At 43.7% G+C, this 25,498-nt stretch overlaps 1 protein-coding gene across 7 annotated transcripts in view; it reads left to right on the forward strand.

Moving 5' to 3' along the window:
• ADGRL3 (adhesion G protein-coupled receptor L3) overlaps window positions 1-25,498 on the forward strand; it is a 524,509-nt gene that overhangs the window by 448,686 nt on the left and 50,325 nt on the right. For all 7 annotated transcript variants that reach the window (XM_075751372.1, XM_075751366.1, XM_075751367.1 and 4 more), the window contains 4 exons: window positions 10,216-10,425; window positions 10,835-11,055; window positions 18,461-18,527; window positions 19,951-20,042. In XM_075751372.1, the coding sequence (XP_075607487.1) occupies window positions 10,216-10,425; window positions 10,835-11,055; window positions 18,461-18,527; window positions 19,951-20,042 (590 nt within the window). The remainder of the gene's footprint in view (window positions 1-10,215; window positions 10,426-10,834; window positions 11,056-18,460; window positions 18,528-19,950; window positions 20,043-25,498) is intronic.

Genomic DNA, 25,498 nt, shown 5'->3' on the forward strand with positions numbered 1-25,498 from the left:
GTCATGCGTGTATGTGTGAGGTGTAAGTGTGGAGCCAAAAGTATTTTCCAGCTTCCAACTAAGGGAAAAAGATACATTCTCTGCGTCTCACTATGTGACAGTGGGGTACACGTAAAAGGGAAGCTCCTTGTACCATGCTGCATAGACTGTATATCTACCCGAGGCCAGTACATGATCAGCTAGTTTCCTTGCCTTCATTTAGGTCTGTGGTGTAATTCTGGCTTCCCACATGACTATCCCCACTGGAGCTAAATGAGTTACTCCTGAAAGATGTTCCTCATGATAGTAGTCACTTGGGGAGTGAAGTATACATTTGGGATTTTATTCAAGAGTGCAAGAATGGTTGAGATGGTCCTCCATTTCCTGAGCTGTCTTGGCTGTCTTTGGTTGAGAACAGTCTCAACTGCTGTAGAAAGAAGAGGAATCTTTAGATGCCCAAAAGATTCTGGCCTAGTGATATTCTGTGTTGTGGTATCTCCATTTCATGTGCCAGGCACTGCAGCAGAATCCATGGCTCTGAGCTAGATATGGATGTAGCATCTTCCATGCACACAGAACATTTCAGAGCCACTTCCATGACTACATAACCACAAAAGCTATTATGGTTTTAAAAGACCTTTCCTCAAATAGTCTTCCAGTGTCACTTCTTTGTATATTTTTGTTTCACTTGATAATCTGAAGAGGAATGTGAACAGCAGCAATAAAAATATATATTAAAGTACCATCATGCATGACCAAAGCTCTGCAAATAAAGAAATGAGAGTCTGGCAGCACATTGGCCACAACAGCTGGATCCAGCTGAGAAGGGCAGGATAGGTCTGCTGCTGCTGCAGGATGAGGTACCCATTGTACTCTGCAGGAGTCACTACTGGTCCAGGAGACATGCCATTAAATGGCTGTGGCATTATCCTGGGAGATGTCTGAAGAAACAGCCTATTCAGAGCACATGTTTACAGGCTAATGGCACTCTGCAGTCCAAGTCTGGTTTTGCCAGTTTCCTACAACTGCTTGAATTTTCAAAAGAAATTTGTGTGTTTGGCTCCTTATCACCTGCCTGGAGTTAACAGATATACCTGAGTCACTGAAGTCATAGGTTGCACCTGGGAAATGCAGATAGCTTTCCACTCCACTGATGTGAATGAGAGTGATCCCCACTGCGTGGTGCAGATACGGGCTAACGCCAAACAAGCCTCTTGCCAAACTGAAAGTAGGTCCGCCTTGTCTGCACAGCATTTCACCCAAACCTCATTAGACTAGTAGCGCTGGTGTTATCTCATCTTACAGAAAGAGAATGTGAGACCCTTGCTCGCCTATGCTCAGCCAACAGGTTGGAAAGAGCTACAGCTGAAGGCTTCCCGAGCACCAAGCCAGTGTGCTATTAGCCGGTGGGAGTTTTTGAGTGTTAACAAGTGCCCTCAAGATTTTCAGGTCATGTTTTATCATTTGGCTGCAGCCAAAGTATCATTGCTGTAAGAGCCAAATTGGCTCTACTTCGTTGACTCTGATGCAACCGGACAGCTTCCTGGCATGTCTGCTTTAGCAATCATCCTAGTCTGAGGGCGAAGGCAGGTGTGTACTCTGCAAACATCTGCAACTCTTCCTTCCAGCTGCTCATCACCTTGTTCTTCCTGGCAGCACCATCCCACTCCAGTCTGCTGGTGGAGATGGCCACGTGGCTCTTGGCAGATCTGAGAGGTGGCTTGTATGATGTTCCTTACACTGTTGCAATGAGTTGGTTTTAAAATCTTGGCAGCAGAATACCTGCTGATTTGGAAAGGTGGAGGTTTAAAAATAAATGAGGATTGTTGTCGTCCCTTGACTCGCACTCTTCTCTTGTAGGCATGCTTTTGAGCCATTTTGTTGCCTCATGCCTTGTACAAAAAGGCATTCCTTGCCTCAGAAACCTTTTAGTCTTCTTGGAGGTGGAACGATCCTTGGAGAAAGGGTGTTGCGTGGTTGTGCAGGACCTCTTAGAGCAGTGTTCTCGCCAGTGACTAGGATGCCTAAAGAGAACTGTCATACACACAATAATTAATAATATTCTGAGAGTTTTGCAACAGAAACAATTTTCTTCTGTAATTGAGATTTGTAGTTTACTGACTTCAGTTTGTTGGATTTTTGGATCCGTAGGGAGCATCTTTTGGTGTAATGAGTATCCACAGCACCCTACCTAATGAGACTGAACACCATGCATCATGGGGGGCAGACATCAGATCAGAGTCCTGCTTCTTAATCAAAAGCCAGCATCAGATTAACAAAGTGTCATTTCTGGTCATGAATGATCTCCCTCCCTGGTAGCATGGCAAAAGAGTGTGTTCTCTGGAGGAGACCTCAGTGGCTGCTCTGCAAGTTACAGGCTGGGATTTAATTATTAGCAGCATATGTGGCAAGGCAGAGCTGGAAGGTAGCGCTGCTGAGGAGGTGATTGATGGCTCTCTGGCTCTCCAGCATGAAACAGCAATATGACTTTGTCTGAAGGGGCAGAAAATGACATTGGCTGACCACGGTGGCAGGGATTTATTGGTGCACTTCAAGAGTAGAAGTTGCTGGGATCAATTCCAGTCTTAATAGGACAATACCTAATTAAGGGGAGGAGATTTGAATTTGAAGATACTTTCTGCCTGTTAAAGTTAGTTGGGCCCAGAGTTTCTTATTCACACATGTATTTCAGTGGGGTAATTAATGGTGCTCAAGGCCAAGAGCCTGCTGTAAACGTAGAGAAGATGCATAGCTCCTGGGAAGAACAATGGACCCACAGCCGCAGGGACTCCTCCAGCTTCTGTTAGTGCCCCAGCTAGCATGGGAACAGGACTGCAGGACCATAATGACCTGTGAGCTGGACCTTGCTGATGCATCCTCCTGGCAAGTGATGACCTTGCAGACCTGCAGCATTTGTTGCCCTTTGAGACAGGTTACCAGGAAAAATGAGAACCATCCTTTGGAGAGAGATTTTAAGACTTGGAAACAAATCACTGTTTTTATCAGCTAAGAAGTTCATTTGGTCTCTGTTATGGAAAATTGTTACAGTCTCATAGATATTTTGTTAAATTATGAGATATGTTTAACATAGATGAGATCTATGTTAAATATCTATCTATTGTTTGAATTAGTAGGATATTTGTTATGACCCTTAAATGCTATAAAAACATGGTGGTTCTCATGCCATGGGACAAAGCCCATAGTTGAATAAGCCATTCTACCTATGTAATTGCTGCAGAATTATTCAAAATTTACAAGCTGTTTTTCATATAAGCTTGCACTTTGCATCATATTAATTATAGCAGATGCATCTTAAATGTACCATGGGAAAAATATGCAGCCAGAAAACAAGTTCAGAGCTAGTGGGAAAATGCAATTAAAAAAACCCACCCAAAACAGAATAAGCAAAGGTACTTCAGGGTAGATAAATGTTGCTTATCAGTAAGTAGTGAATGCCAGAGCTTTTAAAAAGAAAGAAAGAAATAAAACAAGAGAGAAAGGAGGAAAAAAAGAAAGGTGTTTTAACTGTAGCAATTAATCGGAAGCTTTCAGATGTTATTCTATACCACAAACATGTTACACCGTGCTAATTATTTGTGAGTGGAAGCGTAAGGCAAGCTAAGGAGAGAAAGGAATAAAAATATATGAAGTCTAAATGGGATGCAGTGGTCCATTGCCTAAAGCAATACAGCCATTTCGGATATAAAGAGCAAGCTGAAGTTATTGCAGTGCTGGTTTATCCATATATTAGTACTTGTGGGATTGAACAGCAGTGAATGAAAGCAGAAGTGGGTGCAGGGTTGCAAAAACACCCTAGCTGCAAAATTAAGTTATTGAAACCGCTATGTAATTAATTTTGCACAAGAAATCATTTTGTGCCATCAAAGGGGTTAATTCTCAAAAAGATATATTACATGTTGCAAAATGTAACTTACACTAATATGTTATTAAATAAGAACTGTTTTAATTAAGCAGAAAAGTTATTAAATTACATGCTTGTCTTCAATGAGATTTTAAAATTCAAAACATGGCAGTATTTGAGCTTGTGTTAGGAACAGAAATCTGTGACTTTGATGAACTCAAAGAATAAGAATTTGCAAACAACACGTTTGGTTATACCTTAGGTCAAATATACCTATTAGGTCAAGTAATCTGTGCCTACAGGGTCGATTCAGAGTTGTACTTGGTACCTTGAGCTTTTTCTCTAGGTGGGCAGTAAGTCACTCTGGGGAGTTCCTTGAGTTCCCCACCCTCAGTTTGACGCACGTTGTTTTGGGTCGAACCCTAGTTTTCTTACTGTTCCTAGTTCTGCCAGGTTGGACATCTCGGTGGTCCTTGTCTGTGCATTCCCTGAAGCATTGACCCAGATCTTCTTAGGTAGCCACTTTTGGGTGTCCAACCTGAAAACATCTAGAGCGTACTCCAAGCCCTTGAATTTGCAGCTTCTCAGCTCAGTGCTTACAGGTGTCAGAAATTTGAGCACACAGCAGCTTATTAGCCACGTCCTTCTTTCTCCCAAGTCCAACAGGTACATATTTGCTTAGTATCACCCTTCTTGACTCTCCAATCTGTGAGCCAGGGCTAGTTGCACAGTCAGCAACACCCCACAGGGTTTCCTGATCCTATGTCCTAGAATCCACAAGTCAAGTAGCTCCCATTGGCAAGTGCTAAGCCTTGCCCTATTTCTTGCTACCCCCTTCCTTTCTGGCTGAGACCAGGGTGAACACAAGGAGCAAAGTGAAGGTAGTGGCTGTGGTGTGGTGAAGCCATGTCCCAGCTGTCTCCTGGCACCGGGCTGGGTAAGACCATCGGTGCAACAGCAAAAGCTGACAATGCTGTGACCAGATTTTTTCTGGGAACTCAACAAGACGGCAGCTTGGCTGGGTAGATGTCTACACTGAGTTTGGCACAGATGCTGTAGCTCGTTTCTCAGGTTGGAGATGCCTTATGAGTAAGCACAGCTGCCTGCTTTACTAAATCCAGCCAGCACGGGAGGGCAGGACGATGGATGCAATTATTGTCCCAAGCCTCTCTTCCTCTCCACAATGGAATCTCACCTCAACTGCATCTCGGTTACAGCGATGTCTGTGAGTACTATGCAAATGCTGGGCAATTGCCACATGCTGTATGCACAGTAGCATTTGTAACATATGGCGAGGTGAGATCTGTACCTGTTCCTCTGTGGACATGCCCCCGTATCGCTTTGTTGTGGCCATGAGGGTTTCTATGGCTTGCACTGGCTGCTGCTTCTGGCAGTCACTGGAAGGCTGTTGCATTTTGGGGAGAAGTTTGTGGGAAAGGATTCTGCCAAGAATGGTGGGGAGGAGGAAGATGGTCTGTGTTGCCCATGCAGGATATGAAGGCACCTTTGAGGACTAAAGCAAGGAGAGGAAAGGTGGCTAAATCACCTTGCAGAAGCACTTGGGGACCTGAGCCATTTTAAATGACCATAGTCAGAAGACAGTGATGTTGCACAGGGGCTTCAGGTGGGAATTAAGCTCTCTTTTTTCCCGGGTTAGGACCCGATGCTGCCCATGACAGCATCGCCTTTGCAGAGCACACAGGGAAAATGTACCAGGACCGTGGGTGCTGTGTCCGCTGTGGAGCAGAGCTGCCTTCCTCCCTCGGTGCATCCTTGGGCAAGAAGGAGAGGACGGGTGCTAGAGCAGTGGGGTTCCCCCAGCACATATCCCTTTTGGCCACAGAGAGGGGAAAGCCCCCTCAAAACCTCTCATGCCTGCATAGCCATGGCAGGTGATGCCATTAGCCAGCCCAGACACACTGTAGGAGCCCTTGGGGTTTCCTCCTGGTCCATGTAGCCCAGCTGATGCTTTTGGCACATCTGCAAAACCATTTGCTCCTTAAGTAACCCTTTGCACTTAGCCACGAAGCATTACAGCCAGGTCATAGCAGTAATCCCCTCTCAACACCAGTGACGGAGGAAAAAGGGCAGAGGGAGCCCCCACAGCCCCAGATTGCTACAAATCCAAGGAGCAGCATCAGCAATGCGCAGGAGTTCAAACCTGTCCCACTTGGGTCTCTGCCCAGTCCAGCACACTACCAGCTCCCACCAGGCACCAAGCGATCATATCTGAGGTAGTTGATGACACTCTTTTTATTTACTGCTTGCTTATTCCTCCACCCCCAAACATATTACTCTTTCCATTCCTGGAGGGACAGATTAGGCAAAGGAATGTGTCCTTTGCTGCTGGCAGATTGGTTTGGCTGCTGTTTTCTTCTACTGATGTTTTTAATAAGGGAGGAAATGGCTGTTCATCTCGGGGAGAGCCATTCTGTCATAAGCTGACATTCCCTGGGATTTGTTTTTATTAGCTCAGCTCTGGTGTACAAGCGCTGCCAGAGCTGCTCATTGATTTTCCCAGCCTGGATAATATCTAGGCTGCCTACTTACCCCACTGTGGTTGCTACCAGGGCTCCCGTAACTCCTCCTGCATAGGTTTCCATCAGCACTCTCCTCCTGCCACTCTTGGCCCCAGTGGAGCAAAAGCCAGGCTTTATTCCAAAGCCAGGGAAATCTTTCACTAGGCTTTGGGTCAGACTCATGCCTAAATCATAAATGTAAAATGTACTTAATATAGAAACCCTTTCACTGAAGTGGATTATTTTATTTCTTTCAATTATTCAGTAAGTCATTCTTGTGCTAAAAATAATCTGCATGTCAGCTTACCTGTAAAGCTAGCATAGCTTAGTGGTAACAAAGCTCAGTGGCTTCCATGCTGGGCCATGTTGCACCGGTCTTGACAGTCATGGTGCAGTTGGGCAAGGAGATGTTTGATTGATACTGTCAAGAAATTGTCCTTTGGACTGATGTCTGGTATCTCCCATGAGCTCTTCCAGTTGCCCAGGTCTTTGGGGAGATTATCAAGAAGCAAGAGTTGACTGTTACCGATACACTGGTGGTTTCAGATGTATTTTGCATGCCTTAGGAACCCTAGGGCTTGCGGGGTGCTGGAAGGATATCATTAGCACATACATCAAGGCTATTTTGTCCTCAGTCAGGGAGTGCTTGAACAGTGCTGGGCATGGTAAAGAGAAGATTTGCTCCTCTTGCATGTCTCTCTGGTTGAGGGATCAGGCTCGGACACTGCAACCTAGGTACAAAATCCTGGTGTGCTATTTAGCATACTTAACCCTGGAACACCATATACCAACTGTGTAAACCAAGTATGTTACTATCTTATTTGTCACATAGCAATCGGGTGATGGCAAGGATAATCTCAGGGCATTGAGGAGTGATTACCATGATTCCTCCTTTTCCCATATCATTCTGCTTTGTGGCCTGTGGCAGTGCAGTACTTTACAAGTTTCAGTCTCCAGCAAAAGGCAAATTCCCTTTTGTTGGATTTGCTGGTGTAAAAGCTCTGGATGTGCCTGCCCTGGGGATAGTTGGCACCGCCATGGGAAGGATGCTAGTGCTTACCAACCTCCTCCCTGACCTCCTCTGCTGTGGCACCTGAAACTGGACATCCCAAACAGGACGAAGCGCACCCAGCCTTTGAAATCCAGCTCACTTCTTCTCTTGGACTTTACTAGAAAAGCTACAAATTCATATTTTTCCCCCGAGGTTTTTAAATTGCTGTTGTTCCCTGTTTATTGTTATTAGTCCTTTTTGTTTGTTCTTTTGTGAGTTTGTTGAGTTTGGAGGGGGGAGGTTGTAATTATGGAGAAGTTGTTTTTATGGTTGTTTCTCAGCACTCCAGGGATGGGTGTTATGTATATAAAAACAGTATTATTGTTACGATTAATATTAAAAAGAAGAGTAGTAAGAGTGATAATAATAATAATAAAGCAATGAAGTCTGCATTTCTTCCTAAGTATGGTGACCTTCTTGGGCAAGTGGCACTTCCCTGAGGAAGACCATGAAGCTGGATGGCAGAATCCCTCTCCAGGAGCAAACACACCACTAATTCCTGCATTGTGTCTTAAAGTCAACAGAGCTATGGTTTCATGATAGAGCTACAGGAATTGACACATGTGAGATTCATCTCATGTAGTTGAAGGAAGACCTGGGAGAGCTTTCCCTGTGTCAGGCCAACTTTGTCTTCGGATAGATGAATCTATGCCATTGGCCACATCTGGATGAGATGGATGCGTCTGGCCAAAGTCTGCCTGGTTTCTTTCTCCTTGCATCCACCCACCTTATGTGCCTTGCTCACCCAGCCCAAGAGCTCTTGGTCACTTCAACCTGACAGGGCAATCCAGTCAGGTGAGCTGGTGGGGTTGTTCAGGGAGATGTCCTACTGCTCCCCAGCAGCCTTAGACAAAAGAAAGAATGATTTGCAAAGTGCAAGGTTTGCATTAACATTTTTTTGCACTGAATTAAGAGGAATGAATGACCTGGAATGTGACATAAAGCAATGCGCGGCCGCCAGGAAAAGGACGCGGGCTTCATCTTCTCCATTTTCTGGGTGCTGCTGGAGGAGATGGATGGAATAGGCATTTCTGTCATGATCTACAGTAAGCACACAATGATTTCTCTTCTCTCTGTTAGACTTGCAATCTCTAGTTCCTTAGTTATTGGAAATACTCAGGAAGAGCTGCAAGAGCATTTGGTGAGAGGAGCCCTCATCTCTCTACCTCCAGGTCTCCCTGGAGACAAAACTTCCAGCATGGAAAAAATGGAGGGGAAAGTCGCTCCCCATCTTTCATTATCATTTGATGCCTATCACTCATGCTGATAAAGCCAAAGAGCTGAAAGGTTTGAGTTGTTTCTCACAGGTGCTGACATAGCAGAGTGTATATCAGGAAAGGCCTGACATTTGATATGGCTTTATCATTGGCAAGCAGGCAAAGAAAATGGATAAATTAATCACCTTTTCCCTCCATCTGTCATAAGCTTTTATCCCACGGGGAGGAAAATGTTTCCAGCTTGTCCTGGCTTTTTGAAGTGTGACGCTACTCTATTTGCCAGCCTACATAATGCCTAAGTCATCAAAATGCCTGAAGTGGAGGGGAATGTGAATACCACTTATAACACAGCTTGGTGGACCACAAAGCTGAATTCCAAGCCTCTCTGGTCTTTTTTGAAAAGCCCCCAGCGATTTCCAGCCAGTATTTCCCTCAGCTTATTGACTCCAACCACTTAGCCCTGAGCAGTCGTCTTGTCCATGTATTTCTCATTTCTTATTTACATTTTACTAAGTAATGATATCTCTAATTTCACTGCATCTGGTGGAAACTTGGGGAGTTACGGGCAAGTTTTACAGCCTGAATAAGGAATAAGGTGTTCGGATACCCTCTGTGTCAGGGTCCCAGCACCCCCCTCCTCTTTCTGGGAGGAACGCGCAGTCTAAACCTAGGAGTGATCCAATGGTGTTTTATCAGCAGAGCCAAGGCACAGCTATGGTGCCCCTCACAAAACTTTGTTGCTGGGTTGCCTAACTTTGCCACTGCAATGGCCATGTTTGCACAGCTTTGGGATAAAACCACGTTACAAGTTTATCACGGGGAATCACTCACTCTCCAGGCTATCTTAAAATCACTGTTCTATTACAATTCAAAAGCAAATCCATGTGAAAAGGTCTGTCTTTTTTTCTGAGTGGCATTCCAGGGATCAGTCTGACTTCCCAGGAGTTTTAAAATATAGCTCCAAGCTTTGAAAAAGAAAAATCAAACTTACTTTCTCCTTCCCCGGTGAAGAAAAAAACAAAAACAAAAACAAAAAAACCCAAGACATTTAAGCGATCTTTTCTGCCTAAGGACTCCAAGCTCATACCTCTCTGTGAATATTTACAGAGAATCTTTTTTCACTGTTGGTAAATGGTTGTAATGGACTTCTGTTTGTAATCGCCACGATGCTGTTAGCTTGAAACATTTTTACACTCAAATCAGAGTGTTCTATGGTTCTTTATACTGTGTGTCCGCTCCTTTGCCGTGTTTGTGAAAGATGGAGCTGCACACAAGACCAGCTTTGACATCTCAGCATTTTCAACAACAGCATCATTGTTTCTAGGATATTTTCGGATCTGAGTCTGTTCAGGGCACCTGCACCTGCAGCTTGCCAGACGCTTTGGAGTCTGTGTTTCAAGTTGCAGCTTTCTGGATGCAGGATTCAAGTCTAGGTCCATTTAGTCTTTTTGCTACAGGTCCCCACAGCTTGGTGAGTGGATACAAATATTGGGGAAGGGTCTCAGACAACCTCAGTCTGTGTCTGGGATGGATTAGAAGTCATGCAGCACGTGACTGATGATTTTTTTGTTGTTGTTTTATCTCCAGCACAGTGATGCAGTCCATGACCTGCTCCTGGACTTTATCACGTGGGTTGGCATCCTGCTCTCACTAGTCTGCCTCCTGATCTGCATCTTCACCTTCTGCTTCTTCCGTGGGCTGCAGAGCGACCGCAACACGATTCACAAGAACTTGTGCATCAGCCTCTTTGTGGCAGAACTCCTCTTCCTCATTGGTATCAACCGCACTGACCAGCCGGTAAGAGGCAAAGCACTTTTCTGCTCCTGCTACAGGCTCTCATCTCAGTGTATATGGGATGTTTGACCATGCAGTGAGATATTCCAGCACTGTCTTAATTCCATGCATGAGTCTTCACAGGTTTGGGCCCCTGGTTGTTAGCTGGGAGTCAAATGCTGATGTCTGCTGTGTTTTCAGAGGCTGCATGTGTGTTGTTTGTAAATAATGTGCGTGTATATGTTTAATAAGCAGATTGTAAAAATGTGCTTATACTATGTACACCTTTATATGTTTATTTGCCAGATTGTATACATACCTACCTTTGTATCTTTGAATGTAATTTATATATGCAGAGATGTGTCTATTTTAAAATAGTTTACATATATTTTCCAAGTGAAAAAAAAGTTCTTCCTTTGGAATCTGCACACAGATTGCCTGTGCTGTCTTTGCTGCCCTCCTGCACTTCTTCTTCCTGGCGGCTTTCACCTGGATGTTCCTGGAGGGGGTGCAGCTCTACATCATGCTGGTGGAGGTTTTTGAGAGCGAACACTCCCGGAGGAAGTACTTCTATTTGGTTGGCTACGGCATGCCTGCGCTGATTGTGGCTGTATCAGCAGCGGTGGACTACCGGAGCTATGGCACAGACAAAGTGTGAGTAGGGGCTTGGCACTGCTTGGACCTGGTCAGGAGAGATGGGAGTGGGGACGGCAGAGGGAAGTGAAGAGCCCAGAGACGTGGCAGGCAAAGGAGGCTTGTGGAGGCAGAGCTCAGCCAGGAGGCGTGCCTTGCCTGTGATGATACAGGACAAATTCCCCACTATGAAATGATTTGTGAAAGTTTTTTCTTGGGGAAGTCAGTCAGGGAAAATTTTATCACATCATTGCATAATGTCAACAGAGGTGGCTGTCCCAAGTCTCAGTTTGGTACTGTATCAGCAAGGTCATCCTTCTCTAACCAAAGAATATTTCTCATTTGGATGATAAAACACTACTTTCTTCTTCCTCTTTTTTAAGTGTTCTATCAAATTAACAAAGCCTGCAAGCAAAATAGGTGGTGAGTGTGGAGTGCATTACTCTTTGCAAATGGGAACAGCTAAATCATTTATCATTATGAATATTCTTAAATGTTTTCAATATTGCTGATACTGGTATCAAAGCACAATTTAGATGATCGTGCAACACCGTCTAATGGAAAACAAAGGGAAAATAGAGCCTTTGATTTTCTTTGCCAGCTTTGTTACAATAGCACTGACAATGTGTTTTTATTGGCTGTTTTTTGCTTTTCCTTGTCAGGCTGCCTTTCCCCTGTCATTTTAACATGAGTTACGGGCTCAATCTGAAGGCATACATAGCAATGAGCCGGTAGCATTTTTAAAACTCTTTTTTAGCATAGGTCAGGTCAGGCCAGGCCATGCCAGCAGTTGATACTCTGTTAAATTCAACTGTAAATTTTTTGACTGAAACCTTATTGGTATATATGAACCCGATTCCTTGCGGAAGCAAATCTGTAGAGCAATGGAGCTGCTCATGATCCATTACCATGCCAGCAGGTAGGCTTCGATCCCAGCTAGATATTTGCGCCATGTTCCTCCCATGAGTAGGAGAATAGCAACGTGAATTTGTATAAATGTCATACTTTGCGGAAAGGAAATGGCCCACACGGATAAAGGTAGGAGGGAGTAAGTTTTCAAGGATCTCTACCAACTTATCCAAAGTAGTTTGACCTACTTTGACAGGCCTAAGGGGCAAAGAAAAAGTAACACAACAGCTGATTACAGTTTCTGGACAAGACTGTTTCCATCAGCTGCCACCTGCTTTCTGCCCCAGCCAACTCTTCTGTTCACATCCCCTCTTGAGCGATATATAAGCCCCCATTGAATCAGGTATTGAAACATTCTGCCTTGTCCCTTTAGACAAATTTATTCTTGCTGTGGTTTTTCTACAGAGGACCTATCTCTTCACAGTTGCCTGTATAAGGCACGTTGAGCCTCAAATGTGTTACAGCCAAAAGGTCGTGAGTCTGGCTCCCTGGAAAGCCATCTGAGATGCTCTGGCACATCTACCATTGCTGGCCCTGTGTCCCCACTGGTCTGGTTCACAGTGTGGTGTTTTAGTGGCTGCCTTCCACTCTGTTTACCCCATGACTTCTGGAGCATTACCGTTGCAGGGCTTGTAGCACCAGAGCAATCTTTGACTTCTGTCTCAACGTTTTGGGCTGCCTACTAAGAAAGCCCAGCATTACAGCTAGTTTGCAGTGAAAGCTAGCACCAACTGCATTCTCTTACAGTCCTCTATAACTCTTGGGTGTTGAAAGTGTCTTACTTCATTCCCTCATAATAAAAGGATGTCACCAAGCCCATCACTTTGTACGTGAGACAGCAGTTGATTTGCATCCACCCTCATCTTTGCGAAGTCCCTCGTGATGCTCTGTAGGGACAACACAAGTACCAATGTAAGTTGTGGGAGATGATGGCAGCACACAGCAGGCTGGCTGTAGAGAGTGGGAACATACAGCACCTAACTACAGCTCCCATAAAGCACCATGGCAGCTTTGCATTGCTGAAATGTTTCCACTGCTGTTAAATGAATATATGGACCTTTCTGAAACATAGCAAAATAACCATATTCCTTGGGATACACTGCCTTTTCCCAACAGGCCTTGGGTGCCCAAGTGTTTCCATGGCATGAGAGATACAGACAGAAAGTTTGGCTGTAATTCACTGGAAACTAACAACAAAACTTTGCTATCTTTGTGCCGAGGAGGCAGCAGTCCTGTGTCTGTGCCAGTAAAATCTCTCCCCCCCCCCAGCATAAAGTAGTATTTTTTAATGATTAAACGTGTATATATAATATTTTGCAAATAAATATTTACAGAGATTTGCAGAACCTAAAATATTCATTTATAATCTCTAATTCCAGAGTGCACAATTTTATCACATTTTCATAGTGGAAAATAAAAAACATACAATATGTTTTGTATAACTATCATGCTCCATCTGGTTGATGGATGATGATGTATTTTTCTGTATAATGTTATTAGAAGGGTAGAACTGATTAGAATTTGTAGTGAACTATATGCCAGGCATACATAATTTGATTGCAAGAAGTTGCTTGGTTTTGCCAGGTTTTGTAAAACATCCTCTGGAATATATTACTTGCCTCCCTCCATTATTTATTGCATTTGTTTAAGCAGGACTTATGGAGCTGTTAGTGTTATTTGTTTTTTGCCTGGCATTTGGTGCCACCATTCATACATCTCAGAATGATTTGCTTAGACAGCCAGTGTAGGTTTTCTTGATTTCATTTTCCTTTCTAAATCCAACCCTTCTGTTACACACGCCCAGATTACATAGCCAGGAACAAGCAGTTGTTCCTCTCTCTGTTTCTTTGCTTATCACTCAGTGCTTGCAATTTGCTGAAGCATCCCATGTCCTAGTATTCATATTGGCGTTTTGGAGTAGCTGCCCAGTAAAGATACTCTCTTACACTTAATTATTCCAAGGATTGGAATTGATCCTTTTTCTTTTACTATTTTTTTTTTTTTTTGTTTGAGAGCAGTTCAAACCACTCATATTAGGAGGTTAATTTGTTTTTGTAAACAAGCAGCAGTATAGTGATTCCATTAAAAGACCATCCCGTTCAGGCCAGCAGGAACTATTCATGTGAGCAAACTGAGCTGTGTTTGGCCCTTTGCCCCTAATAAATCAGAAATGTTGCATCTCACCTTGTTCTGATTGTAATTTCTAAAATAAAGGTGAAAAGCAGGAAGCCCTACTGCAGACAGTGTGGTCCCCCAACATTGCCGAAGCGATTCTGACAATGCTCACATGGACTTCCAAATGACCATTTCTTACGGGCCAGGTCTTCGGTTGCTGAGTCTTAAATGACCACATCTCAAGTTTTGCTGCAAAAAAGAAGATACTGGGACTGCAGTTTTAAAAAGTTACATAATTTTCCTGTGTGTTAACCAAATCCATCCATCTCCTGGCCAGATCTGATGTCAGGCATCATGGTAGGCAATGCCGCAAAATGCAGAGGGAAAAAAGCATTTGCAGTTGTTGTTAGTGTTTGAAAATAACTTGTGTCTAAAATTCAGTAAAGCTGGATTAAGACTTTAGTAGCCTCCCTTTGAGAGGACTCACTTCAGTAGGAGGCTGCCCAAAATCAACAGCAAGAAGCTATTCCATATTGCCATACTGTCCTGGGTTTCATATCAATGCCTCTTACAAATCTCAGAGGAAAGCAGCTATGCTTTGGATGGTTCAATATATTTTAGAAAATATACTTGTAGGTATATTCATCCACTGGTGATCAAATTCATTGTCGCAGGGATCTCTCTATTATTTCTTCCCCCCTCTCCCTCCTTTTGGTATGCTATAAAGCAGGTTGTACATGGTAAGCAATCCAGCTGTCAGAAAGCAAAATGAAAGCCCGGTGTACGTACAAAGCCTCCAAGTCCATCAGCCAACTGCTGACATTTTATGCATGTTAATGTTGCTCAGAAAACAGCTTCTAACAATACTATCTGTCTTGGGTGGCTCCACTGAACTTGTTTTATTTTCAGTGTTCATGCCACGTATTTGGAGGAGGCAGCTTGAACAATTGGACGCTGGACTGTGTTAAGCAGAACCTATATTGCACCCTTGAAAGGCATGTCTTGTGCATATATATCCCATTACAGCACCCAGAGAAGGAAGCTGTGTAGCCATATGAAGCAAACTGCTGAGCTTCCATGAACAGCATGATATGTTTAGGGCTCTTCAAATGTTATGGTCCAATGGCAGCTAGTGATTGTTTATTGGTTATGTTTAATGCACACCAGGGATAGTTTAGTATTTGATTTCTCTTCATGCAGAAAATAGAGTAAACCCTTTGTAGTCTTTATTACTTGGGAAAAGCTTTAGGTGAATATAGCAACTTGTCACTGTGGAAAAGGAGGAAATTAAAAAAGTAAAGGAAAGCAGAGCCACAGAGCTCGTTACGAGCACTGAATACGCTGGTGTGACTCTTGGAAGAATCAGTGGCATATTGAGCAGTATTCTCTGCATAACCAGACTTTCAGATAATCCGCTCTGCCTTGTACTGAGCCCTGAAGCAGCTCATTTGCTTAGTGGCAGCAGAGTTTAAACTTGTAATGCAGCGAGTCTGTGTTCATGGTGCAGCTGCGTGTGGGGGGTCAGAAGTAACTGGCAGCCCAAGATTAGCAACTTTGGGAAGTGAGTTGCCTGATTGCTTCCTTGTTTTGAGGAGCTCATTTATGCAGCTCATTGTGCTGTGGGTTTTTGTCTTTTAAGGAAAGAAAAGCTCAGTGTGGTACTTGTCTGATTAGCAATTTACAGCTCCTCAACGCAATTGGCGGGATGCCTGTGTTTTGATGTTTTGATCTTAATTTGCATTTTTTATGAGGTATGACTTAAAAGGGGTTCAAAGTTGCATCTCTTCCTGATGACCACAAAAAACCCATCTTTTTAAAGTCCCTCTGCAGATTAGAGACAGTCCTGCAGCTTTGTGTTTAGTCACCCAAGATTGAGTGTCATACATAGTTTCACAGAAAGGCAGTTTTTCTATTGAAACAAGTAAAAAATGACATCACATTCTTTAAAGCGTACTGAGAGGCAATAAAAAGAGTACTCTCTGCTTTTCCCAAGCTGTACTCTTGTGTAGATGAAGGTGCCTCTTTGGAAGGGGACCCTTTTGCTCTATGCCTGTCACCAGGTTATTCCGAGGGCAGGACCTGGCCCCTCAGCTGTTTCCCATCCACAGCACCCATCTCTTGTCATTGGATTGTGCTCCACAACCAAAGAGATATATTTTTAGGGGAATAGGGTGGTAAATTTCATCCATTTGGCTGGCTGTAAAGGAAACCAGTTGTTTCACGCTTCTTTGCTCAGCCCCGCATGGCTTTTCCCTCATGCTGTATTTCAACTTTCACCAATTTTCCCCATGCCCCAATCTATATACATTCAAAACCAGCTGCATCAGATGTGACCATATGGCTGGTCATCATGCTTTAAGGAGTAGAGAGAGGGTTTATATCTTTCCTCTTCCCTGGGCTTTTCAAGACCCAGCTCACTCTTTATGCTGAAGGAAAACTAAGTTGCTTGGCAATTAAAATACACTGCTCCCAACTCCTGTGCAGCAGGGGCTGGGTGATGTTTGGAATGTTAAACTGGCAAAAAAAATTCAAAATGTTTTAATTTATTAAAAAAACCCAAAAAAACAACACAACCCTCTAAGTCTTCTCCCGCACACCAGCACTCTTATTATCAGTAGAAAAAAATTGTGGGGCATTCCCTGATTTATATCAGGGAGTATTTATATGGCAGCCGAGGCATAAGCACTAGTTAAATTTTTTTCCTAAGGGATGGGGTAGGTTTGAAATGCTGTGTAATGTGTGAGCTGCTGCTATGCAGACGTCTTTTTTCAGGGCTGGGGGGGACTTTTTACAAGGACTTCATTATCCTTGAAACCTCTATTCCTCTGTCAAATCTAGTTGCAATTGGGTGACATTTCAGATGTTATTATGGGTGATACACAGATGTCATGATCGCATAAACCCTTTCCTATAGGAAATCAGACTCAAATAGTTTCTAGTGACTCGTGTTGTTCCATTACCAGCTGCATCTAAATCACCTTGAACTTCAGCAGCCGCAGAGGAAGCAAGATTTCCCTGCTATCTCTCTGAAAGCCTGTGTTTGCCTCTTGCATCAAGATTTTGATGCTGTCACACGAAGATTTTGGATGAACAGCTGCAGAGGCAGTTCAGGGGTGGCAGTCACAGAAGTGACGGTGTTTTAATTTGCGACAAATAGTGGTACAACCATATGTGTATATATATATCTCAATACATCTTCAACACTGAGGAGACCTGAAATTTATATGGTCAGGGAGGGAAGTGAGAAGCTTTATCTACATCTTTAAATTTATTCATATCTTAGCTTCTCCCAGTTGTAGAGGTTCGGGGCATGTTTTATTCTCTAGGCACGTGGCTCCTGCTGATCTCTTCTGCGGGGCTGCTGACACAGGCCTTTCTGTCTGTTGCAAAGTCCATTGGAAGGGAAAAAACATTCAGCACATGCACTAGAGCTGTCGTTTGTAAGAACTGCCATCTCTTCCACCATGATAAATTCATATATACAGTTCCTGTCACTTGCCTAATTATGAAATTCCATCGGATGTTTAGTGTACGAGTGGTTTTATGCATTCTTAGTCCTCTGTGTATAAACGGAGCTGTGATTTGCAGCATTGCAAACACGACAAGATATTATTATTTTAAACATTGTGCAAAACTTTCTTGGAATTTATATTCGTCTGTCTTGTAACAAGTCACTTCCATTTTATCTTCCTGTCGCCTGGAATGAACTAGGAATGGAAATGTAATTTCCCAGGGGCCTTAAAAAATGTGGGGAGTATTAAATGCAGTTGAAATTAAGCGATTAATAATTTAGTTTTAGGCCATGAATCAACTTCATGTGATAGCACAGACCATATGCAACCCTTGAAATATTAGTGGAAACAAAACACTCCGGAGGTTCAGGGAAATAAAACGCTCTAAAGGGGAAGTTGCTGAACCTAATTAAACCTTAGCCTTCTGTTATCCAAATCGTGCTTCCTATTTGCACCAAATTTGCTCTGATCTGCTTGCTGGAGAAATGTCATCTTGCTTGACAGTTGACAGACAGCTTGTGTTGCGTCAGAGCCTGAGAGGGAAGAGGAGCTTAAAGCGAAGAAGAAGCTCCGTGGATGCTCATCAGACCACTTCCTTAAAAAAACCCACAGTTTTAAGGCTTTTTTTCTGACAGATGCAGAAAGCCTTAGCAACTAGGCCTTGTGCCATTTTCTCCCTGCTTCCTCCAGAGGTAATTATCTTACTCCATCAATAGCGCTGTCAGAAATTGGGCACATAATTCAGCATTTAAATGAACAAGCAATGTAATATTTCCTGTCTCCCACCGGCGTGTTTTGCAGCTCACATTCTTCTCTGTCACTCGCTCACTCTTGATGTATATCCTGGGTGCAGTCCTTGAATGCCTTCTCTCCCCTGTGTTTCATTACAGATGTTGGCTCCGACTTGACACTTACTTCATTTGGAGCTTTATAGGACCGGCGACCTTGATAATTATGGTAAGAACTCCTAATTAACTACTCCATCTCTCAGGTCAAGAAATAAAACTTTTGCTGTCCCTTTACTCTTTATCTTTAATTTACACAGATTAATTTGAGAAAGGCATGTTCTTCTTTGACCCCACCTGGCACAAGCAATTAGACCCTCATTATGAGAAGCTCTTGGCATTGCAAAATACTTGATCAAAAGGGGCCAGGGAGCTTCGGAGCAGGCGCTTGCGGAGTTTGGTTTCTACTATTGAACATTTAGAAGTGCCGAACTCTATTTTGATGCCCCTCACTGATGCCCACCTTCCCCTCTTTTGAATCCCAGAGCAAAGCTTTGCATCAGCCATGCAAAAAGAGAAATCTGGGTGGGGGGGGGGGGGGGGGGAATGAAATAATAAAGTCCAAACTGGAAGAGAGGTTTGATGAGGGTTTTTCCTCACCGTCAGAAGTTGAAGCTCGTGTGACTTCACGGTTAGCACATTGCCAGCATATCAGCTAACACACAACAAGGTAGAGAACCCAACTTTAGAGGCAGCTGGAGTTTTCTTATACTTTAATCGCTACAGTATGGCTTAAATAAACCATCCTTTGTTTTGAATAGACTACAGTTTGGCTAACATAGCAAACCAGGCGCTCTCACTTCAATGCAGACATTGTCCCTGCTTCTTCTGCAACTGGGGGCCATTTCAGCAGCCTTCCACATCAGGGAGAGGCCCTCACCACCAGCTACAACTGTTGGGGGTTTTTCCCCTTAAGCAATTCATTCATGAAAAGATATCTTCCCCTTTTTGATTATGTCTCGAACCCTGGCCTGGGCTTTTGGGGAACTCCTTTCCAGGAACTGGCAGGCTTGTTAACACTGAGGCATTGAGAAACCATCACATCCTTTACAGAACAAATCAAACTCTTTTCCTTTTCATTTTTTTAACTTTGCATTGTGCTAAGCATCTTCAGCAGTCATGATTTTCCTGTCCATGTCCCCTGTTATACCATATTTAAAAGATATATTGACAGAAAAAGATGCTTTTTTGCTTCATTACAATGGGGCTGACTAAACAAGATTCTTGGAATGATTTTTCACAACTGTACACCTCTCTGACACAGAAGAGCCATTACAGTAAATATTTTTAATTTTACATAATGTCATTTGAAGCACTACGGTTGATGTTGGAACAGCCCCGTATCAGTAACATACGCAGCAGCACCACAGCTTCAGTAATGCTGTGGCATCACCAGTCCTGCAGTCTACAGGCCAGCTCACCTTATAAAATGCTTGGCAATTTTCTGAAATGATTCAGTTGCTATAAAACTGTAGCGAGAGCTAATCTCCTACAGCAACTCATCTGTTGCAGAGAAGAAGCTGACTTTGTCCCTATCATGTTGTGCCATGTCACATAACCTTTGTTTTCTTCCTTCCCCCCCTCTCCCTTTGCAGCTTAATGTCATCTTCCTTGGGATCGCTCTCTATAAAATGTTTCATCATACTGCCATACTGAAACCCGAATCTGGATGTCTTGACAATATCAAGTAAGTGCTTGGGGTTTTTTCTTTCTCTCTGCCCATTTCTGTCTTTTGCTGTTTATGCCCCCATTCCTCTCTGAGGAGTGTACAGGGAAACCAACTCTGCTGGCTGCAGTGATAACCAGGGGCTATATATTGGGTTATGGCACTGCAGAGTGGTTTCTAATAGGTATTAACAAGTGGCTGATAATGAAGCACTGTCTTGATTGGGATTTGGCTGCATTTTCCATTCAATTTTGCATGAAAGAAGCAAAGTTGCATTTGCTGTCCTTGAAGCAGGTAACCTCCTAGTCCCTCTATGTGAAAGGAAATAATGCCTGATAATTGCCGGCTAATTATTGCAGTCTCTACAGGGAAGGTGTTAAAATTGTTGATCAACAATTGATGATTGTTGATTAGTGTTTCTCTGTGTTCTGAGGGTGGCAGCCTTACTTCTTTTCTGTTTGTTTTGGCCCCCTGACAGATTTAATGACCTAAATTCTCCCCAGAATCTGATTAGTTTCTGCAAAGTTACCGGGTGTTTACCTGGGGGTGCCCACATCAGGGGATGTGCTTGCCATCCAAGGCAAGGTTTGCCCTTGGACTTAGTTAATGTCTGAGCCTGGGCATCTTACTGTCTAGCAAGCTGCTTCATTATATTGATAGGATATTAGTCTCCATCAGTGCCTGTTTATTCAAGTATCTCTGGCTTTAATTACTCGCTTGAAAAATACAAGTGGAATTTCAGGTGCAGTGCATGATAAGATGGGGAGCCTGCTAATTAATAAAACCATCTAATGAAGTTCAGGAGGAGGAAATTGTTGGGAGTCAGTGCTTTGCTGCCTACCTAGGAAAGGAGAGCATTGTGTGACATGGCTGGAAGTTGGTTCTCCCCTCTCTTCTGTGGTGGGGATGGGAGAAGAGGCGTGAGGGGAGCTCATTAGGAGATGACTGAATTGCACAGTTGCGAGGCAGTTCTCAGCAAGGTGATTGTTCTTACTGCTGAGCCACTCTCACAGATGCAGCTTTAATTTAAACTAGATGTGTCCCCCCTTAAAACTTCCCCAGCAAGCAAGGCTTGCAATGCTGCTGGTGTGCCACGACCTGGCATGGTCCTTTGGGTGAAGTTTTAGTTTCTTAGGCGCAGCTTCTTCTTCAAGGGTTGGGAGGAAAAGGGGACCAGAGCCCATACAAGTGCAGGAGATCCCAGTGAACTGGGGGACCCGCAAGGTGCTCGTTCTGTGTCTGTCCCTGCCCAGGTTGTGGGCAGGCTGCCCTGCATTGTGCCTCTGTTTCTTGTGTCATCGCTCAGCTGTAAGATGAAATTGGAGGAGCAGTCCCTCATGGATGGCCAGGACTGACCACAGCATGATAGTGTTTCATTTGGTCTTGGATGAGGTGTTTAAGGAGTGGTACATTTAGTAACACTTACTAATATGACTACTCATCATGCATTAGTGCTATGGGATTGCTCGCTGAGAACAGTCTTTCTAAGGTTACCCACACAAAATCTGTCTAGAAAGCCTTGCAGTATGACATTTAAATTAAAAACTGGGGAAGAAAAAAAAAACAACAAAGCCCTTATAATTAAAGCAGAAATAATAATTGCCTACTGAATAATCTTGCTTGTGCTAATCTCTAGTATCTTTGTTTAAAAGGCCAGGAATTTATACAATCAGTTACATCAATTATAATGACATTGTAAAATATTTTATAGGTTCTTTGACAGATGAGTGTCTATTCCTGATTTGACTTCATTAAGACGTTTTGAAAACACAAGCAATTAAAGTAGTTTTAAGTATGTTGCTGATACCCTTCCAAGCATGTTGCTTCATTACAAATGATTTTTTTGTGCTTGAAAAAATAAGAGAAACATAATATAAATTCGGGAAGACCCCAAGCTCACCCTAGGAAGTTTATCAAAACAAGAATTTCAGAAGGAACTTGATTATAATTTCTGAATACCTAAGCAGGACAAAGTTAAGTCTCTAAATCCGTGGCATGTGTTGTCTCAATACCAGATATACTTGACTTAGGAGAAGGCGCAGATTTTTAACAGAGAGGGAATTCACCTTTGAGGGAGCTTTCCTAGGAATGTGAGGGGCTTGCAATCTCTGGAAAACTTTTAGGTAACATCATAGTCATCTTCTAGGTAAAATCATAGTCGTCTTCTGGTTAAGATTGTGGTCATCTTCCAAAGTCATTGGCTCTAACTCATTGCATAATGTGGATGTGGTACAGCAGCTCTGGCATAAAAAGCCACAGATCATATTATTTCACAGGTGACCAGGAAGATCCTTTCTGAGCTTACCTCCGTGGGTCTATATGGTTGGTGAAAAGACACCCAGATCTATTTCTCAAGATACACGCTGCCTTTACTAGCTCTCAGCATGGTTTTGCATCCTATCTTATCTGTTTATACTTAAAAACCCAAGCCAAACCGAGGGCCTGCATCAGAGGGCCCCTTGCTGCCATCTGCGTGTGACAGCTTTACAGCACACAGGGAGCTGAATGGAAGTTTGTTCTCCCAGTTCATTTCCTAGCACTGCTCTGTGTTAGGCTGTGGTGAAGCTCTCACAGCATAAATCCTGAGCCTGTTCAACAACAGCAAAATACTTGATTCCCTATGGCAACATAAAAATAAAGGCCATAAAATATTTTAATAGGCTGTTAATAAGCGCCCCTGCAATCTGGTGCTTGCCTCTGTCACTTTAAAGGTTAGAAATACATTATGAAGTATAGAAAATAGAGAGCCAAATAACTCCACTTAAATTAATGAACTTGATAAGGGATCAGGTGTCACCTGGGATACCTTTAATTACTGCACCAACAGAAAAGCCATTCAAAGGGCAGTGCCTGAACCAGATGCTGTGTGGCTGCAAGATTTGTAGGCACTGTGCAAAGTAAATAAACTTCCCTAACCTTCAGGAACAGTCCCTGTATTATTGTGCCAGCATGGGAGAATCTGACATTCCAGTGGTGGAGCACTGTTTACCCAGCAAGAGATTTGATGAGTACAGATCTAGTTTATTTTTTATCCATGTTAGCTTTTCCAGCTTAGCCCAGCACTTTCAAGAGGGAAGTAGGGTAGCCACATATGTTGGTCCTTCCCCCTGTGCCAAGTGCATCCTTCCTGAATGGCACCTTGGTACCGAGCTGATTCAGTGGGTTGCACCCACTGAGAGGTTCCTGCTCTAGTCCTGCTTTTGAGGCATGTAGCCGAAGATGTGAGCTCATGTACGTGGGATATGCTGTCCAGAGCTGCAAGAGTTTCTGTGCCTACCACTGATGCAAGTAAGGCAGACTAGCTCCCATTTCAGAACAGGTACCATCACCAATAGTAACACACTTTTACCTAGGACCTTTTGAAATAGTTGAATTTTACTTCTTCCTTCAGTATGTTTAAACAGAAATTTTATGGGTTCACCCTGGGAGGGGATCTCTTCTTTTTAAAGACCTCTTTAGTATGAAGCGACACAGACAAGGACACCAAAACATCTGCCTCTTGGGTAGTGCGCATAGCATCTGCCCATGCCTTCCCAGATGCCTGCAGGAGGGGATTTTCCTTCCTATCTTTTTCCAGTGGCTGCTTCCAGGTGCTTGAGGTCCACTGTGGCCATTGCTCTTTCATCTCTTTGCAGCTTGTCAGCAAACATAGGTGAGCAGAAGTGGGCAGTGAGGAGAATCATTTAGTCTTTGGTAGCTCTGCCCACATCACTTGTATCTCGTTTGTGGCCCATCTTGAGAGAATAAGTGGGATGCAAAGGGTGCATGAATTGCTCATGAGCACAAACTGATTCACTGTCAACAAATGCACCCAGGAAGGTGTTGGTTTGGAGAACTGATTCCCTCAGCCTTTACAAGCTTGCAGGGAAGGCAAATCTTACAAGCCAGGGACCACACGAGCTTTTTGGATGGCAAAAGCCTGCTGTGCTGCTTGCATCTATAGCCTGCAAGGTGGAGACTATAAGCGTATCAGTGTGGTATTGATGCATTCTTGCTAGCAGATGGCTCCTCATGAGGATGTGTTACCAGCTGGAATACGTTAGAGCAGCTGTGAGGCTGTTTTACCGGAGGTTGCTGCCGTGTGGAGTGATTTCTGGAGTCAAGCTGCTCAAAGTCTCTCCTTCTCACTTTTCCATTGTGCCGAGTAGATGTTAGATGTGTGAAATGTCTCAGACTGTCATAGACAGGAGTACACTGAATCTTTTTTATATTCACATTCCTGTAGGAAGCCTTATGTGACAAAGGAAAATACATCTATATGTGAATAGTCTGGCACAGCTCTTCAGTTTTCCATCCATCAAGTCCTTTCCAGGTGGTCAGGCATGTACCATGGCTGCTTGTGGTCCTCGCACACCAGGTTTTCATCTGACCCGTGCCAGATGCTGCAGCATGACAAACCATCCATGTGTTTCCGGATGCTTAACCCCCATTCTCTGTTCAAAACAGAGGGTTTCAGATGAACCCCCTCCCCAAATGCCTTTGCATTGTATGTCAGTACAGTGCTTGTTTTGCAGCCATTTAAATACTGCTCATTCAAGTCACTGTGGAGTTACTAAAGGGAAAAGAAGAAGGGCTACACTGATGGTAATCCAGATGTGCTCTTCACCATATCTGCCGAAACCTGAGGTCCTGTATTTGCTATATGCTGTTATTGTGCACAATGTGAGGCACGTTAGTTACTGACATGGAAAACTGGTAGAAAATTGGGTGGGGAGAGCAGTTATTTAGTTAACAAAAGGCAGATCTTATAAGCAGATTGAAAGGATTCATCCATGGGGCCGAGCAGCTGCCGTGCGTGAAGTTACGCAGGGCATCTCCAAATGGCCAGGGTGGAGAGCGTGAAACCTCCTTTCTGCTAGCAGAGACCAGAAGCCATCCTTTCCCTTCCTTACAGACATAACCTTTCCTTTGAAGTTCTCACGGGCGCCTGTCCCCTCTCCCCCCGGTGCTGCCTGGCTGCGGTTGGGTTTGTTAGCATTTCCCCCAGCCAGACCAGACTTCCTGACATTCTTCTGTGCTGCAGTATGTGGCAACGAGATTTTATTTTATTTACTTTGGAAGGGCGACACGCCAGCCGTGGCTGCCAAGTGCGGTTGCGGTCCTGCTAGAAAGAAGGCAGGAGGCAAAGGGCTTTGTCAAATCACTTCTCTTTTTGTCCCATTTTATTGCATTGTTGTTTTAGCCGGGGTACAGCTTGGCTTGTGCCATAGGCCATCTGGATGCTCTTTAGAAAGTATATCTCGGGACCTCTTCAAAGAGGAGCGTGTTAGGCTGTAGTCCCGGGTTTGTTGGAAAAGCTCATCCAGTGCAATACAAACTCATTCAAAAGTCATCCTGGAAATTTAATTTTCTTTCTTTCAGACAGGGAGACCCAGAGTCTTAGCTGGGAGCTCCCCTTGTTGCTAAAGAGGCACTATTAATTAGGGGCCTTGAAACAGTTTAATCTTGGCATTAATCACTGTAGTTTTGTTGCAGCT

Source organism: Balearica regulorum, chromosome 4 (genome assembly GCF_011004875.1).
Source record: "Balearica regulorum gibbericeps isolate bBalReg1 chromosome 4, bBalReg1.pri, whole genome shotgun sequence".
Lineage (NCBI taxonomy): Eukaryota > Metazoa > Chordata > Aves > Gruiformes > Gruidae > Balearica > Balearica regulorum.